General features: G+C 40.9%; 1 protein-coding gene across 2 annotated transcripts in view; it reads right to left on the bottom strand.

Annotated features, from left to right (window-relative positions):
* ctdp1 (CTD (carboxy-terminal domain, RNA polymerase II, polypeptide A) phosphatase, subunit 1) overlaps positions 1-15,465 on the bottom strand; it is a 294,156-nt gene that overhangs the window by 145,306 nt on the left and 133,385 nt on the right. For both annotated transcript variants that reach the window (XM_072570837.1, XM_072570839.1), the window contains one exon: positions 13,303-13,533. In XM_072570837.1, coding sequence (XP_072426938.1) covers positions 13,303-13,533 — 231 coding nt within the window. The remainder of the gene's footprint in view (positions 1-13,302; positions 13,534-15,465) is intronic.

The following is a 15,465-nucleotide window of genomic DNA, read 5'->3' on the forward strand; positions in this document are numbered from 1 at the left end:
ATTAATTTTGTTCTGAAAATGACAAATGCTGGAGATCACAATGGTCAGGCAGCATTCATGGAGAGAGAGCAAGCTAACGTTTTGAGTCAAGATGACTCTTCAAGAATGTTGTCGGACCCACTATGATGTCCAGCATTTTTGCTTTCACTACAGACTCCAGCATCTGCAGTAATTTGCTCCAACTAACGAATTTTGTTCTGTCTTCACAGAAGAAATACAATAAAACTTCTCAGAGGTACTAGGCAAGCAAGGGTCTATTGGGAAGAAAAATTGAAGGAACTTTGGGATACAGATTATCAGGCTCTGAAAATCTGTCAGCTTTAAGTCCTAATAAACTCTCAAGCCTTTTCTTAAAATAAGTTCTAAATTCCTAGAGCCTCATAATCTATATCCCATGCTACTAAATAAGGTGGCCCTTGAAATTGTGGTTATCACCTTCCAAACTTTTGTGGATTCAGTCCTAGCAGATTTGAGTGTAGCAAATGTAACCCTACTGTTTAAAAAAAAGGGAAAAGGGAGAATTACAACCTAATAGCAGTAGGACTAACAGTAGTAGTGAAAACGCTGAAGTCTATGATGTGATGTTGTTATATTGTCCTTCGGTATTTTTTTTCAGAAGATCGCAAACCCAGAGACTCTGGGAATTCTAAATTTGAAGGGTTTTAGAGCCAATTTGATTATAGCTAACAGATACTTCCTCAGGCAAAAGGTTTTCAGTTTAAAAAAAACACTTGCACAATGAAAGAGGAGTAGCCATTTCTCCTAGCTCAGCTTTTCTCTGGTTTGGTATGGTAAAAGCAGGCAGTCTGTTGTGAAGCTGCTGGACCCAAAGAAGCAGGTCTATGCTGATCTTCCCTCTCTCTGACATCTCACCTGTAAGAACGTACGTTGGATTTTTCATTTTTTTTGCATAGGGGTATTAATGGAGATTATTGTAAGTACTTGGAACAGCATTATTAAGTTGGGTTTTTGGATAGGTTACGTTATTATATATTCTGTTCTGTTGTGTTTGTGTTACATTCTGTAATCTTGCAAGTAAATTCCGTTTTGTTTAAAACTAAGTGGTTGGGTCAGCTGCACCACTCCTGCTGAAAACAACTAGCAAAGTTTTGAAAGTTTTCAACTTTCTTGAAATGTTTTGAGGGGGTCTGGCCTGGTCCTTAACAATGATGAAAGATCTGAAAGGACTATTGAAAATTACCAACAAGATTACACAAAGTCAACATGGATTTATGAAAGGCAACCTGGATTGGACCAAATACTGGAGTCTTTTGAGGGCATAACTAGCAGACCAGATGAGGAAGCAGCAGTAGATGTGGTGGTATTTGGATTTTCAGAAAGCTTTCAAGAAAGTCTCACAAAGAGGTTATTATTTAAAATTCAAATATATGGGATTGAGAATTGGTTGGCAGACACAAAGTAGACATTAAGCATAAATGAGTCATTTTAAGAGTGGAAGGTTGGAACAGATAAGGTCTTCAGGGACTAGTGTTATGCCCAAGCTATGCACAATATTTATCAATGACTCGGATGAAAGAATATTTCCAAGTTTGTTGTTAACACAAAGTTAGGTGAGAGTGAAAATGGTGAGGGCGATGTAAAGGTGCTTCAGGACAACTTAGACAAGTTGAGTGAGAAGGCAAATACATGACATCTATAATGTGATTAAATGTTAAGCTACCTTCTTCATTAAGAAAAACAGAATGGCAGAGTATTATTAAAATGATGATAGATTGGGAAATGTCCTTGTACATTGCTCTTGAAACTAAGTAAATAGCTAAAAAGGCAAATGGTACATTGGCAATAAATCCAACAGGAGTTAAGTAAGGTTTTATTTTAAGTGCAGCTATACACTAGTGAGACCATACCTGAAGTATCGTGTGTAGCTTTGGTCTTCTTACCTTGAAAATAATCTCACACAGTACCTTCCACAGTATTGTCTTTTGTGAATGGGTCTTGGCAACAGAGATTGAGAACTTGAGGTGTTAAATCCAGGTTATTTGCAAAGACATGAGGGCCACTAAACTAAGTCACATCCATTCCTGTGTATTAACTTTTGTTGTCAGTTCAGATTGACCTTTTCAAAAGTAATTCCACTCCTGGATCAATTGGAAAGTGCACTTATATTGCGGGATGGTCTCCTGATTGTCAGTCTTCTATATGTAGCTCTTCTATTCAAGCAAAGAGATAGTCGAGATTCCCAAAGTGATCTTCTGCAAATGCCAGCAGAGACTATATTAAAAGCCTACTCAATTACTTGGTGAAGAACAGGAAAGGTAAGGAATGCTACGTTATTGCTTTAAATCATTCCATTGTATTTACAGAGTCAAAGCTTGCTGCTATAAAGTATATTGCTGCATAGGAGTTGTCAGATATTTCCTGTGCAGTTCAAAGTATTTTGGCACAATAACTTGCTGGAAGTGTGAGCTGTTAGAAAAATACATTTGGCACAGGGATGAAAAACGGAACTAGACGTCTATTTCATTATTTGAAGTATTGACGATCTGATCTTGAAGCTGTTTTCATTCATTTCTTATCTCACTTGGAGGAGCAATGGCAAACTATAAGGTGGTGTCAAGTTGTGCAGCAATAGTGGGGGTTCCTGAAGAGTTTGATAGCTGGCTTTGGACATACCTGGAAAGCTGATTCATAGTTGGAACTTAGCATGGTCTGGCGGTCACCTTTTCACATAACATGACTTACCTTGATGTCAGCCTTTTCACAAGCAAACAGTCAAGGAGATGCCAGTGCTTAGATTGTTGGAGTTACCAGAATGTTTTCTATTTTCCTTTCAAATGCCACATGGTTTTGGTTATGGTATGAGGAGGCTAGACATTTGATAGCATTGAGTGAGTTCCATTGACTTTGACCAATGAAATTTGAGGATTTGGAAAGAAACAGAGGAACAGCAGAGGAAAAAGGGAGAATTAGAGTTAAATTGTAATACTGAATGGACAGTAAGTCCATTAACTAGGCACTACTGGACAAAATGGCTCTTTTCTATGCTATACTATCACATGACTCCAAAATAAGTAAACTTTACTCAAACATTATCCTGACAGGGGACCAAAAGAAATCATACCAGGAAATAACACCAAGCTATGAGAAGAGATATTAGGATAGGCAATTAAAAGCTTAGTCAAAGAAGAAGGGTCAAAGGAGGCTTAACTAAGGATGGTGAGGGATAGAGATTTAAAGGAAGAGTTCCAGAGCTTAGGATCCAGACTTCCAAAGCAGTGATAGAAATCCAGGATGTTGAAGAGACCAGATGGGAGGAATGCAGAGATCTAGGAAAATTATAGGTAGGTTACAGAGATATAGAGGGAAGTAGTCATCAATGGATCTGAAGATAAGGATGCAACTTTTAAAATGGAGGCGTTATCAGATCTGGAACCTGTGTCTGTGAGCACAGTTCCTGGAACTAACTGCACAAGTTTTTTTTTGTCAAAAAATCATTTGCAACTCTGGAGAATTTTCTTTTTAAGAAAACTACACAATCAACATATTTAGGTCAGTGCAGCATACCAAGATAGCTAGAGCATGCAACAGGGAAATAAAACTTAACAAAGTCGAGAGATGAGGTTCTGGATGGGATATGAATTAGCGGTCACAAAAAGGACGTATAGAAAGTAACGTGAAACTGGTCAACTATTCTTTCCTGATTAACTTCGTACATAAATCTGACCAATGCTTTACAAATTCAAATGCTAAGAACCCAGGACGGAATTCAATCAATTCCAGCACCGATTCAAGGAACTTATGTCTATATCATCCTTGATCCATTAATAGACTGTCTGCTCCACGAAACATCTTTTACCTTCAGGAATGAGGAAGGTGTGCCAAGCAGGCTAAGATAAAAGGTAGGGAGGAGGGACTTGGGGGAGGGGTGTGGGAATGCGATAGGTGGAAGGAGGTAAAGGTGAGGGTGATAGGCCGGAGTAGGGGTGGGGACAGAGAGGTCAGGAAGAAGATTGCAGGTTAAGAAGGTGGTGCTGAGTTCGAGGGTTGGGACTGAGACAAGGTGGGAGGACGGGAAATGAGGAAACTGGAGAAGTCTGAATTCATCCCTTGTGGTTGGAGGATTCCTAGGTGGAAGAAGAGGCGCTCTTCCTCCAGCCATTGTGTTGCTATGGTCTGGCGATGGAGGAGTCCAAGGACCTGCATATCCTTGGTGGAGTGGGAGGGGAGTTGAAGTATTGGGCCACGGGGTGGTTGGGTTGGCTGGTCCTCCAAATTGGGGAGACAGGCTGCCTACTTGCGGAACATTTCAGAGAACACCTCTGGGACACCCGGAGAAAGTGAGGACTGCAGATGCTGGAGATCAGAGCTGAAAATGTGTTGCTGGAAAAGCGCAGCAGGTCAGGCAGCATCCAAGGAGCAGGAGAATCGATGTTTTGGGCAGGAGCTCTTCTTCAGGAATGAGGAAGGTGTGCCAAGCAGGCTAAGATAAAAGGTAGGGAGGAGGGACTTGGGGGAGGGGCGTTGGAAATGCGATAGATGGAAGGAGGTAAAGGTGAGGGCGATAGGCCGGAGTGGGGGTGGGGGTGGAGAGGTCAGGAAGAAGATTGCAGGTTAAGAAGGTGGTGCTGAGACAAGGTGGGGTGAGGGGAAATGAGGAAACTGGAGAAATCTGAGTTCATCCTTGTGGTTGGAGGGTTCCTAGGCGGAAGATGAGGCGCTCTTCTTCCAGCTGTCGTGTTGCTATGGTCTGACGATGGAGGAGTCCAAGGACTTGCATGTCCTTGGTGGAGTGGGAGGGGAGTTGAAGTGTTAGGCCACGGGGTGGTTGGGTTGGTTGGTCCGGGTGTCCCAGAGGTGTTCTCTGAAACGTTCCGCAAGTAGGTGGCTGTCTCCCCAATATAGAGGACCAGCCAACCCAACCACCCCGTGGCCCAATACTTCAACTCCCCTCCCACTCCACCAAGGACATGCAGGACCTTGGACTCCTCCATTGCCATCGAATGCTGGAGGAAGAGCGCCTCATCTTCCGCCTAGGAACCCTCCAACCACAAGGGATGAATTCAGATTTCTCCAGTTTCCTTATTTCCCCTCCTCCCACCTTGTCTCAGTCCCAACCCTCGAACTCAGCACCACCTTCTTAACCTGCAATCTTCTTCCTGACCTCTCTGCCCCCACCCCTACTCCGGCCTATCACCCTCACCTTTACCTCCTTCCACCTATCACATTCCCACGCCCCTCCCCCAAGTCCCTCCTCCCTACCTTTTATCTTAGCCTGCTTGGCACACCTTCCTCATTCCTGAAGAAGGGCTCATGCCCGAAACATCGATTTGCCTGCTCCTTGGATGCTGCCTGACCTGCTGCGCTTTTCCAGCAACACATTTTCATCTTTTACTTATAGAATAGTATTTTCCCATTTAAGGTGATACTTCATCTAGTAAGGGTCCAGGCTTAGATTTAGTTCTTCACAGTATTAGTTACAACTTATTTATAGTCAAACACATCTTAAATTAATGGTAATAATAAGAGTCATACCAGGAAAGGGAGAGAAGCATGTGCAAAGAGTAGCATATAGCCTCTCATACATTCTGATGAATGAAGAACAAGTCTCGACCACCCTCCTCAGCTTTAGTTATGAATGTTCAACATTTTATGCATGATCAAATAATTTAAATTCAATAATGTAGCCTTTAACAACTTTGGAACATGTAACCATGCAACCCCAATTCATATTGAGTTCCAATACTCAATGATACTTTCTAACTTTTTCCACTTAATAATTTAATGTTTGGAAAGTATTATGCACCAATTTATAATGTATAAACTAAGACATCCTGTCAATGAGTCCAAGGTTAGTCTTTAGGCTGAAATAAACATCAATCTATATCTCTACCAATTAAAATAATTAGACTTATGACATAGCATGCAATTTACTAACCAGAAGGACAGTGTGTGTTGTGGTATATAATGCATCAATTAAATTATAATGTGATCACCAATAATATATCAACTAAAAGCAGTAATAATACATAATGCCTTAATTAAGTAATTAAACTGTGTGATAGCTATTATATTAACTAATTGCTACCACTGTCTCAAATCATTGGCTGAAGGCTTAAAACATAAATGGGCCATTTTTAAATTCAAAGTTAATACAGCACTTTTCTTTTTAAATTGCGCCACAACAGCGAACATCACGACTGTTTGAAAAGAAAAGATGAAAATCATGAAGAACACGGCATTTTTATCACATTCATTTTCAGAAACCGCAGGTTTCATAAATCATATAAATTACAGCTCAGAGGAGGTCATTCAAATCAACACCCCTCCACTCGTGAGAGGAAGTCATCTGTGATATCTGGCAGAGGTCCAATATGTTTTTCAGCCATTTATAGGAATTGTAGAGGCAATGAAAAATGTGTGAATAATGACTTCCCTCAACTTTTTACCTAGGGGGAGTTAAAATATATTCTTGCACAATGTCACAAATGTTATGCAAGTCTTAAAGGGACCTCTTTTCTTCAATAAAGGATCTTGAGAGAGATAAAGGTGAGGAAGGAGAGAAATTAAAGAGGAGGTAGGAGTTATCTGCAGTGGCAGGAAATACGATTTTCAGTTAGTAACATGACAAGGTCAGACAAGAGATCCGTTTCTGAATTATACCATAATTTTATTCATGCATGAAGATACAGAATACTGTATCATAAACACTGCGGCATAAATACACTGTAAACCAAAAACCAATTAAGTCCAAAAATATTCCAGACACAAGTAAAGCACCAATGATCAAGGTACAGCAAAAGAGCATAACAAATCTTCAATAGGGAGCGAGAGAACAAAAATCTAATTAATTGCTTTGTAGCAGTAAATACTGAATATCTTGTACCCAAAGGTCGTCATTCTTTGAAGGTGATTATAATAGTTTCCCAGCAACAGTGGCTGTGCATTTAAGTTTTTCCTTCAGCTCTTCTACTCCTCCCCCATATTTATTCCCAAGATAGTTTTACTAAGGTGGTCTAATTCCTGAAGGTTTGGAGCCTATTTTAAACCAGATTCTAATTAGAACCCACCGTCACCAAGGTTTCAGGTTATATCAGCGGCAAGGAAACAGAATTAATGCTAAGGCTAAACAATTGATAACAGAGGCCTAAAGAATGCACCCACTGCAGATCATGGGTAAAATAAATGGCATGAAAGCTAGACAATTAGGTGTGCATTTTCAGTTTTGCTTGGTTCTTGTTTTAGGAGAATACCCGAGTGAATTTGGATCATTGACAATGCAGTCAGAGCAGGCGAGGCATGCTTGAGGATAGATGCAAACTATGAGCAGAAGGAATGAGCTACACCCACAACCAAAGGACAATAACAGGCATTTTATTTTTATTTGCATCTTCTAAACAATTGGTGTCATGTATCAAGCTGCAGTTCTGCTTTAATAAAATCACAACTGTTTCAGTGTGATGTCAGCTTCGAACTATTGACAACACAGTCCTAATGGACTCTAATTTTCTTTCCTTCATTTGCTGTTTTTGGAGTCTGGTGTGCTAACTGACTGCCTAAATTGCCCTCATAACAACTCTCCTTGGATAAATAATTAATTGGCTGTGAACCATTTAAGATTTCCTGAAGATGCAGAAAGTGAAAGTGCAAACTCCCCCTGTGTAACAGCTAACAAGACAGGAATTTAGCCTCTGACAACATTTCCATTTCATGACCTAACTATCTTACCTACATGCTGATCTCTGGCCTAAATCAGCATCATTGTGTTTTCTGCTGCTGATATAATGGGCTGGTACACATAGCTTTCGGGACTTCCATTCAACATTGTTACATATGACACAAATGCGCTAGCTTGCAGAGGCCTCTCCTGCTCATTGCCTCTCTCCCTGAACACTGTCTCTCGCACAGATCCTCCTGCTCAGCACCTCCCTCCATGATCCTCCTCCGTTTGCCGCTTCCCTCCTCAACACTTGCTGCTTTGCTTCCCAACCCTCCCGTTTCACTATCTCTCTCCCCAACTCCCTCCTAGTGAGAAGAGAGTGAGAGACAAAAAAGAGCAAGCTGGGAAGTAAGAGCATTGTTAAAGCTGGGAAGTAAGAGTCAGGAGGTGGGAGTGTGTATCAGGAGTAAGAGATGGAGATTGTCAGGGACTGGAGGGGAAGAAAGAGTGGAATTGTCAGGGAGCAGGAGTGTGTCATGGAACGAGAGAGGGAGGAATAGAAGGGGACAGTCAGAGAGCAGGAGACAAATAAGAAATAGCATATTCAATTTGTATTTTTAAATTACTTTATTTTAGAAGTGACTTCATTTAAGAATTTACAGTATTTCAGCTTACAGGGTATAATGTGCTAATGTTTTCCTCCTGAGGAGTCCAATAGATCCTAACTATGATAAAACCTAATTCACCTAAAGTTGCACCTTTCAGGAATACAACTATAAGGTTAAGTGAGAAATTACTGTAGTCACTCTTTGCTCCACCATTTCAGTGGTACACAGACAGGAGACTCCAGAACAGGAAACTGCTGTTCCAAAACCACATGCCATCATGTTACATCTACACTAGCCAAGAGGAATTTTATCAAGTTTAAAGAAATTTTGGATGCAAAATCATATGCATCTAAAATGGCTATGAGTTTAGCTTTACATGATCCATAAAATTACTTAAAATTCTTAATATTCCATTCAGAAGATATAGTCATAGAGTCATAGAGATGTACAACATGGAAACAGACCCTTCGGTCCAACCTGTCCATGCCGACCAGATAGCCCATACTTGACAAATGCAGCAGAGAGACGTCTATGATCAAAATTCATTACACAAGGATTTGTTAGAATATAACAGCCATAGCCCACAAAGGGCTGGGTGAGTCAATTGTTGTTCAGATTTCATGTTGAATATTGGATTTGTGTCCTTTCCCTTGTAATACATATATAATCTGTCCACATGTTGAAAAGCAGGATCTAGCTGACAGCCACACTATAGGAGCAAATTTCTACCATGCCAGCAGCCAGAATAACAACATGAACTGTGACCAGGCAATTGTGTAAATCAATCACACAACATCTATGTTTGAAGAATGTGCATAAATGCTAATCATCGGCATGTGCCACTTGTGTAGGAGTAAAAATAGATACTTGCACTTTTCCAAAATTCTAACAGTGGTTTCACAATCTAAACTGTTTAGCAGCATTGTGTTTCAACAGCAAAGAACACTTTTCTCATATTGCATACAAAACTACATTTGCAGATGTTAAAGAGGCATAACTGTCATGCCAGGCAACTGAAATGTATTTTCAGACCATGATTCATTTCTGTCAAATGATGACTTATGCCGCAGTTCACAATCATTTTTTGGTCCGCATGACACAGTTCATTATAGCCATTAACCTGTTCTAAAGAATCAGTACCCGTACTGTTGCACAAGAATACTTAATGAGTCTTGATGACTGAACACAAAATCATGAGGCCCTTGAAACAGTTTTCCACAAATAGCTGTACTTCAGAACGATTGCTGTCGGTTGCTATTCATCTGAAAAGCAGCATATGCAATCTGAGATAGAATAGGAGGTGTCAGTAATGTGAAGCAATCATCAGCAAACAACCTGCTTCTAACATTAAGATGGAGAGAAGGTCATTGACGAAGCAGCTGAAGATGCTTGGGCCTAGGACACTACACTGAGGAACTCCTGCAGGGTTGTTCTGGAAGTGAAATGACTTGAAACCCACAAGCACAACCATCTTTCATTGCGCTAGTATGACTCTAACCAGTAGAGACTTTTCCTTCTGATTCTCATGGACTTTAGGGCTTCTTGATGCCACACTTGCTTAAATGCAACTCTGATGTCAAAGCCAGTGATCTTCACTTCATTCTTCTGTCCATGTTTAGACCAAGTCTGTAGTCAGGTTAGAAGCTGAGTTTTTCTGCAAGAACACAAATCGGGCATTACTCAGCAGGTTATTTCTAAGCAAATACTGTTTGATAGCACTGTCGATGAGACCGTTGTCCACGTTGTTGATCAAGTGCAGACTGATGGGGTGATAACTGACTTGGTTGGATTTGTCCTGCATATTGTATACAGAACATAACTGGGCAATTTCTACACCTTCAGCTAGCTGCCATTGTTGTAGCTGTAAGCAGCAGGTTGGTTGCAGTACAACTACTTCTGAAGTACAAGTCTTCAGTGCCATTGCCAGAAGACTTGTCAGGGCCTATAGCCTTTGCAGTATGAATGTGTTTATTTGCTTCTTGATATCACGTGGAATGAATCAAATTGGTTGAAGACTGGCTTTTATAATTGTGAGGACCTCAGGAGAAGGTAGAGATGGATCATGGCCTCAGCACTTCTGGCTCAAGATGTTAGTAAAAACTTTACTCTTGTCTTCTGCACTGATGCGCTGGGCTCCCTCATCATTGAGGATGGGCACTTTTGTACAGCCTCTTCCTCCTTCTGTATGTTGCTTAATTTACGGCAGGTGCACACAGCTTAGATCTGATCCTTTAGCTGTGGGATTTCTTATATTCATCCATCACATGCTTCATCAATTCATCTTCCTCCTTCATTTACTTTTTATTTCTGCCTCGAGCCATACATATTGCTGGTTAAGGAGGTAAGTCCTGTCATTCACCAAGGTCCCAGATGCTCCATGGGCCTCACACTTCCAAGGTTAAAGCAGGTATCGAGTCATAGAGATGTACAGCACAGAATCAGACCCTTCGGTCCAACCCGTCCAGATATCCCAACCAAATCTAGTCTCAAGTGCCAGCACCCAGCCCATATCCCTCCAAACTCTTCCTATTCATATACCCATCCAGATGCCTTTCAAATGCTGCAATTGTACCAGCCTCCACCATTTCCTCTGGCAGTTCATTCCATACACGTACCACCTTCTGTGTGAAAAAGCTGCCCCTTTGGTCTCTTTTATACCTTCCCCCTCTCACCCTAAGCCTATGCTGTCTAGTTCTGGGCTCCCCCACCCCAGAGAAAAGACTTTGTCCATTTATTTGTAATCGGTCTTCAGCAGAATGACTATGAAAACCGGGAAAAATGAGCATTCCACCATTCCCCCAACCCCATCCCACCCCACCCCCACCACCACCAAAACCCCAACCCCAACCCAGCGACTCAATCTGCTCCTTTTACCATAATCATGCTTCTCATGATGATTCCTGTCCAGAGAGCTCACTTAAACCATTCATTAGCTCTTATGATAAAACAAGAGGACAGAACATAAAGACTTCACTTAGCCATTTGATATAACTTCCAAGACAGCCCATGGGATGGCAACTCCATCGAGAAAATAGTCCTACCTTCTTTACAGAGTTCAATAACATAACCCGAGAACAACTATATTCTTTTAGCAACAACCTTGTTCTCTCTGCTAAGATGACGGATGAGAGCAGTTTGAGAGATTTTTCAGCTCACCCTGCTTTTTCTCCAGTTTGGAGGTGCCAGTGTTGGACGGAGGTGGACGAAGTTAAAAATCACACAGCACCAGGTTATAGTCCAACAGGTTTATTTGGAAGCACTAGCTTTTGGATCTCTGCTCCTTCATCAGGTGATTGACAACCACCTTATGAAGCAGTGCATGAAAAGCCAGTGCTTCCAAAAAACCCGTTGGACTATAACCTGATGCTGTGTGATTTTTAACTTTGTCCAGCACAGGGAGCATGCAAGATGCTTGTACAACCAAGTACCCAACTCATAAGGCAATGTGCACCACCGTCTATCATGGAGCACAGTTTGTGCAGTCCCAGGGAAGGCTGGTTTCAAATTCTAAAGAATTGTAACTATCAAAGATACAAATGGCTGTCTCTTCAAAATATTTTCTATAACAACGAGACTGTGCATTTAGGAAATAAAATAAATGAACTACACTCTTCAATGACAAAAGAAGATTCACACATTTGCAACTCAAATCTACTAAACTCATCAGATGAGTTAAATAATTTGCTCACAGTGAGTAAAGTATATAGCTTTCCTTCAAAAAAATTCACTAATTGTCATAAATGTACATGAAATGCATACATGATTCAACAACAAATGGACTGCAGCCGTTCAAGAGGGCAGTTAGTCACCACCTTCTCAATGGCAACTGAGAACCAGCAATAAATGTTTGCCTAGCCAGCCATGTCTGTGACAAGTGAATGAATAAACGAAAAACAGGGATCCGCTTTTGTTTATAAGCTAAGTTAGAGATTTCAAACCACAGTTAAATTCATATTTGCCAGGTCAGATTTTTCTTTAAATACAGGCTTTTAAAAAAAAATGACTATTCAATCAAATTTATGAACTGGAATCAACAGGTTTTATACCTTCTCTCATTCCTGTCTCTGTGGACATGGAGAACACACTGACCCTGCAGCAAAGCAAATAAACCCCCAAACCTTCACAAAGAATGGAAGAGTCACAAAGTGTGCTTGACACTTCGATGTTTCCAACTTCTCAGTACAACTGAACACAAACTGGCCCCTCTGTTGTAACCATTCATAACGAGGTACATAACATGGGCGATCTTAAGTGTGGGAACAGTTTTCATTTATGTCCCACAAACTTTCCCAAGGACTATTTCTTGTTTAAGTATGAGTGGCCAGGAGACATTAAGGCAAAGGCAGGATGAATTATTGCTTTTTTTTGGATGGCGGTTATTATTGGAGGTTACCGGAAACACAGTTCCCTGACTGACACTGAAGGATAGCAATTACAAATAGTGCACTTTACTGAACACTCTTCAGACCAAGCTACACAGCCTGCTAGAGTTAACGCATTACAGAATTCCTTCCAAAAGTATACATTCTCTGCTTTACTTCTAATCCACAAAATTGTCATTGGAAGCAACTAGTAATGATACTTCATGTCCTGGTTGGTTATGTTTAACCATAACTTTCAACAGACAACTGGTTTAATCAAAGTCTTGCATCTTGTACTCTTTGGTATGTTCTTGCTTTCACTATGATGCTTCACTCGATGTGGCAATGCTTACATAATCTCCTAAAACACAAGAATCTGACAGTGGATAATGTGATAATGAAGAATCCAGTGTTTGTTTATCACAGCTATCACTTAAATACAAATGTTCCATTTCTCACACACCAAGATTCTGGGCTAATATTAAGTTATAGGTTTACAATAGAGGAGCCTACTTCAAATAAGATTGTCAAGTTTCAAATGATTCTGCAGTAAGATGCAGTATAAGGTTTTATTTTTACATTTAGGTCACATGCTATCTTAAGTGATGACATCATGAGCATGTTTCTCATGGCATACTGTCAGTGAGACATCACACAACACTTTTCTAATTTCAAGGTACAACAGAATGTTCAGAGAGTCTTCCGGAAACATTACCTGAATGACGACTGTTCTCCATGAACGGATAACGTAACTGGTGGAGCTGGAGGCTGGATACACACTGATTGTCTGTTTCCCTGAGAATCTTTTCGGATGAGCTTTCCTGTGTTGGGATCGTAAGTGCGGACTTCTAGTCCTGGCTGAGGCTTTGGATGAATGGGAGTTGGATGAAACAATGGCGTTTGGAAATCACCTTGAACTTCAGGGAAACTGGCAGGACTGTTGCTTCTGCCAAAAGAAAAAGAAACAAAAATAGTAATTGATACTAGTCGCTCTTCAATAATATTCTGATTGATAGTTCAGCACGTGGAGTCCAGTTACTCACTGCCATGCATCTATAACATCTTTACCACAGGAAAGCATCTTAGGGCATGGTCGTACAAACTCGATGAGAAAATCAAACTGACAGTAAGACTACTGAGGCAATATTAGGAGAGGTGACCAAATGTTTGCTCAAAAAAACTGGGTTAAACCAAGGTGGCACTAGAGAGATAGAGTTGGTGTTCACAAAGGGAATTCCAGACTTTAGAGTTTAGCTGACTGAAGACAATGTTACCAATAATGGAATGAAGGAAAGGGGGTTGTGGAAGAAGCTGGAATCTTGGGAAGGCAAAGTATGTGTTCACAGGGAATTACAGAGGGGGTGATATTGGGGTGAGACATCAAAGGCAATTAAAAATAGCAATGGCCTTTTGCATTTGATATATTTGGGGGTATCTGGAGACAATGTAGGTCAGTGAATCACGATGCAAGTTAGAAAACTGACAGCAGAGGTTTTGGATAAGGTAAGGTTTATAGCGCATGGGAGTTGAATGGTTGGCCTTGAGAGGACTTTAACTGTTGAGTCAGTGGGTGACAAAAGCGGCAGATACACTGAGATGGAGCAGAGACCAGCGATGGAGAGGACATGGGATGGAAGACTTGGGTCAAATTCAAATAAGATCATGCGGTTTGAACACTCAGGCATCAAGTCAGTAGACAGGATGGAGATGGAATTTGTGGAAAGGGACTGGATCTTGTGCAAGCAACTGAAGGAGATGGTTTCAGTCTTCACACTACGGTTAAAAGGGGGAGAACTACAGCTTGTCAGAGGCTGCATGTTGAAAACATTTGACAGCAGACAATAGGGAAAGAGCAGACAGAACCAGTGAAAATATTGTGAGTACACACGTAGCATTTGTAGCGTTGTGTAGATGAGGATAAAGAGGAAGCTAATGACAGATTCTTTGCATGGGGGCTCCCAAGATACTGCTGATGACTCTATAGAGAGAGAAGCGAATTTAATGAAATGTTCAAACAGTAACTTACAAACAAATGGTTCTTAAGTGGTTCTATGAGAAAGAGTTCTGTTATCAATTCAGTCAAACCTTCACCTCATTTTTTTTTTAAAGATATTTTTATTTGTATCTTTCATTAAGCAATGCTATTGCTGGATGTAGAATTATGCCCATGCCAGGACTTCTGGTTATACAGTCAATTAATGTCTCAGTGCAGTAACGAGGGAAAGTTGCACTCTCAAAAAGAGACTATCTTTCAGGTCAGAAATACAAATCTCACTTGCCTGGTCTGGTAGTTTAGATGGATATTTGAGATCCCAATGCATAGTTAAAGCAAAGTATGGGGCATTGCTCAATATCCTGATTAACATTCCTTGCTCAACACTGGCAAAAGAAGTTAACTGGATATGCATCTCACCACCCCTTGGTGGGACCACAGGTGCAACATGGTTGCAAATGATACCTACTCAGAAAAACAGCTCATGGAGTTATAGAGTTGTATAGCTCAGAAATAGACCCTTCGAACCAACCCGTCCATGTCGACCAGATGTCCAAACCAATTTAATCCTACCTGCCCATATCCCTCCAAACCTTTCCTATTCAAATACCCATCCAAATGCCTCTTAAATATTCCAATTGTACCAGCCTCCACCACTTCATCTGGCAGCTCATTCATACACATACCACCCACTGCAGGAAAAGGTTGCCACTTAGGTCTCTTTTATATCTTTCCCCTCTCACCCTAAACCTATGCCCTCTAGTTCTGGACTCCCGCACACCAAGGAAAAGACTTTGTCTATTTATCCTATCCATGCCCCTCATAATTTTGTAAACCTCTAGAAGGTCACCCCTCAGCCTCCAATGCTCCAGGGAAAACAGCTCA

Source organism: Chiloscyllium punctatum, chromosome 5 (genome assembly GCF_047496795.1).
Source record: "Chiloscyllium punctatum isolate Juve2018m chromosome 5, sChiPun1.3, whole genome shotgun sequence".
Taxonomy (NCBI): domain Eukaryota; kingdom Metazoa; phylum Chordata; class Chondrichthyes; order Orectolobiformes; family Hemiscylliidae; genus Chiloscyllium; species Chiloscyllium punctatum.